This window comes from Lontra canadensis, unplaced genomic scaffold (genome assembly GCF_010015895.1).
Source record: "Lontra canadensis isolate GAN:19392208 unplaced genomic scaffold, GSC_riverotter_1.0 scaffold12, whole genome shotgun sequence".
Classification (NCBI taxonomy): Eukaryota; Metazoa; Chordata; class Mammalia; order Carnivora; family Mustelidae; genus Lontra; species Lontra canadensis.
Genome location: NW_022631006.1, coordinates 27094202 through 27096934, shown reverse-complemented (window position 1 = coordinate 27096934; position 2733 = coordinate 27094202). Strand labels below are relative to the sequence as shown.

Sequence of the window (2733 nt, the reverse complement as noted above, 5' to 3'; positions counted from 1 at the left end):
CTGTCTCCCTCTCTAATGAATAAATAAAATCTTCAAAATAAAAAAACCTGGATTAGATATGAATATTTCCCAACTCACCATAGGAATAAGAAAAAGCCATTATTGGTAAAAGAGGAGATTATCGATCATAAGTGAATAACTAGCACCTGGGATACATCAGGAGAAAGATTATAAGAAAGTATGTGGATAAATTGAACAAACAATGATAAACTGAAAACTTTAACGGAAAAAGTGAAGCAAAGAAAATAAGAAAAGTAGCACATGTATGTGCAACTCCTCGTGAATCAACGTAAGTTTTCAATTAAAGTTTTATTTGTCAAAGTCGTCATTATTCTAAGGAAAGAGGAGCATTCGTAAAGGATGTGGTAACATACAAATCAACTGCAGATGCACTAAAGAAACCAGTTCTAAAATGCCAGATACAAGCTACATGATGATCATGATAAAAATCTTATAACATTTTTTATGAAATCTTTCTAAAAATCACTAGTGGGCTGAAAGCTCTTTTCATTGCTACCTTTATCTCTTTACTCCTGAATGTGTAGATGCCTGGATTTAAAAAAGGAGAACAGCATCAGAGAGAACAAGAAATTTGTCCAGTTGTGAATTGGGATGTGGCCATGTATAGATAAACATGGTTGGACCAAAGAAAAAAAGTACCACAGTGATGTGAGTTGACAGTGTGGAAAGAGCTTTGGGTGAACCACCTGAGGAGTGTTTCCAAACAGTAAACAGGATGAAGACATAGGAGATGAGGAGTATAGAGAAAGAGCCGACACAGATAAATCCACTGTTGACAGTGACCATGAACTGCAATCTGTAGGTATCTGTATAAGCCAGTCTGAGGAGACGAGGAAGGTCACAGTAAAAGCTGTCTAATACATTAGGACCACAGAAGGGTAAATTAACAATAAATGCTAGTTGGAACAGTGAGTGTATTATGCCAAGGGTCCAAGCAGCAACCAGAAACAAAATGCACATCCATGGACTCATGATGGTCAAGTAGTGCAGAGGCTTACAAATGGCAACATATCTGTCAAAGGCCATGGCAATGAGCAGCACCATCTCCACACCACCAGTGACGTGGATGAAGAAGATCTGAGCACTGCAGCCTCCAAAGGAGATAACTTTGCGCTTTCTGAAAAGATCATAAATCATCTTGGGTGAGGTGGCAGAGCAGGCCCCCAAGTCAATGAAAGAGAGACTGGCCAGAAGGAAGTACATGGGGGAATGTAAGTGAGGATTGATGGTCACAGAAAACACAATGAGGATGTTTCCAGTCATTCTTGCCACATACAGCACAGAGGAGAACACCAGGAGAAGAAGCTGGATCTCCCATGAATGAGTCAGTCCCAGAAACACAAACTCAGACACAATCGAGTGATTCCCTCCATCCATGAACCCAGCCAACTCAGCTGCCACTAAAATGAGGAGAACTAACAATGTGAGAAAGAAATTATGATTTTCAAGAATGATAGTGGTATTAATGATTTATGTTGCATTACAAATCAGAACTACCTGGTAACCCAGTTCTTCAGACTTCAGAAGTAATGATGATAATGACAATGACGTAAGCACAATTCAGAAGATCATATTATAACTGGAACTATCAGGAAAATCTCTCATTGCCTAAAATTAATAGGAGAATTTGGCAAGAAGAAAAACTTCACAGGTACCTGTAACAAGAAACAGAATATACAGCAAGAAGGTGTATTTACTCACAAAAGAAAAAGAGACAGCAAGTGAATATAAAATTTAATTACCCACAAAGGAAAATTATACAGATATACAAATTATATCTGACCTTACTTTCCCATATCAACATATTTCATCTCCCTTTTATGATCATTTTAAGGGGCAACTGGGTGGCTCAGTGGGTTAAGCCTCTGCCTTTGGCTCAGTTCATGATCTCAGTCCCGGGATCAAGCCCCCCATTAGGCTCTCTGCTCAGTGGGGAGACGGCTTCCCCCTCTCTCTGCCTGCCTCTCTGCCTACTTGTGATCTCTCTGTCAAATAAATAAATAAAATCTTAAAAAAAAAAGAAACTATGATCATTTTTGATTTCTTCTTTCTGTACAATTTACAGTCAGAGTAAGTGAGATTGTGGAGAAACTGATTAATCAATGGATCACCATTTAGGAATGAAAGTTTTCTGAAACATGAGATAGGAATGAATTAAGGAGAAACACACTGTAGAACAAGATGCACACTGAGATTAGAGACAATAAAACTGGGGAATAAGAAAATACCAAAATCAGTCAAGAGTAGTAAAAGGGGAGAAATGGGCTTTATCTAAGATAGAATTTCATTATTTTTCATCACATCAGATCAGGTTCACTGCTTTTCTGAATCTTTCCATTTTTTTTTATTGTGGTAAAAACCATGTAGCTTTAAATAGTATGACATAAATCCTGAATAAATGTACAGTTCAGTATTATTAAGTGTATTCACCTGTGGTAGGAAAGACCCCTAAAATTTCTTCATCTTCTAAATCTGAAACTCAATACCCATTAAACAACTCCCCTCAGCTCCTGGTAATCACCATTCTACTTTCTGTTTTTATGAATTTGAGTACTTTAGGTAACTCACAGAAGTGGAATCACACAGTATTTATTTTTGACTGTCTAACTTCACTCAGCATTATATCTGCAGATTCATCAACTACATCTTCCCATTTTTAAAAGTACTATCAAGGGGCGCCTGGGCTCAGTGGGTTAAGTCTCTGCTTTTGGC

The 2733-nt window shown here is 37.7% G+C and overlaps 1 protein-coding gene across 1 annotated transcript; it reads right to left on the bottom strand.

Moving 5' to 3' along the window:
- Positions 1-555: 555 nt before the first annotated feature.
- Positions 556-1398, bottom strand: LOC116867502 (olfactory receptor 4F3/4F16/4F29-like). The gene has a single exon (XM_032857130.1). It carries the CDS (start codon positions 1396-1398, stop codon positions 556-558), a length of 843 nt encoding a protein of 280 aa, XP_032713021.1.
- Between the last annotated feature and the right edge of the window lie 1335 nt (positions 1399-2733).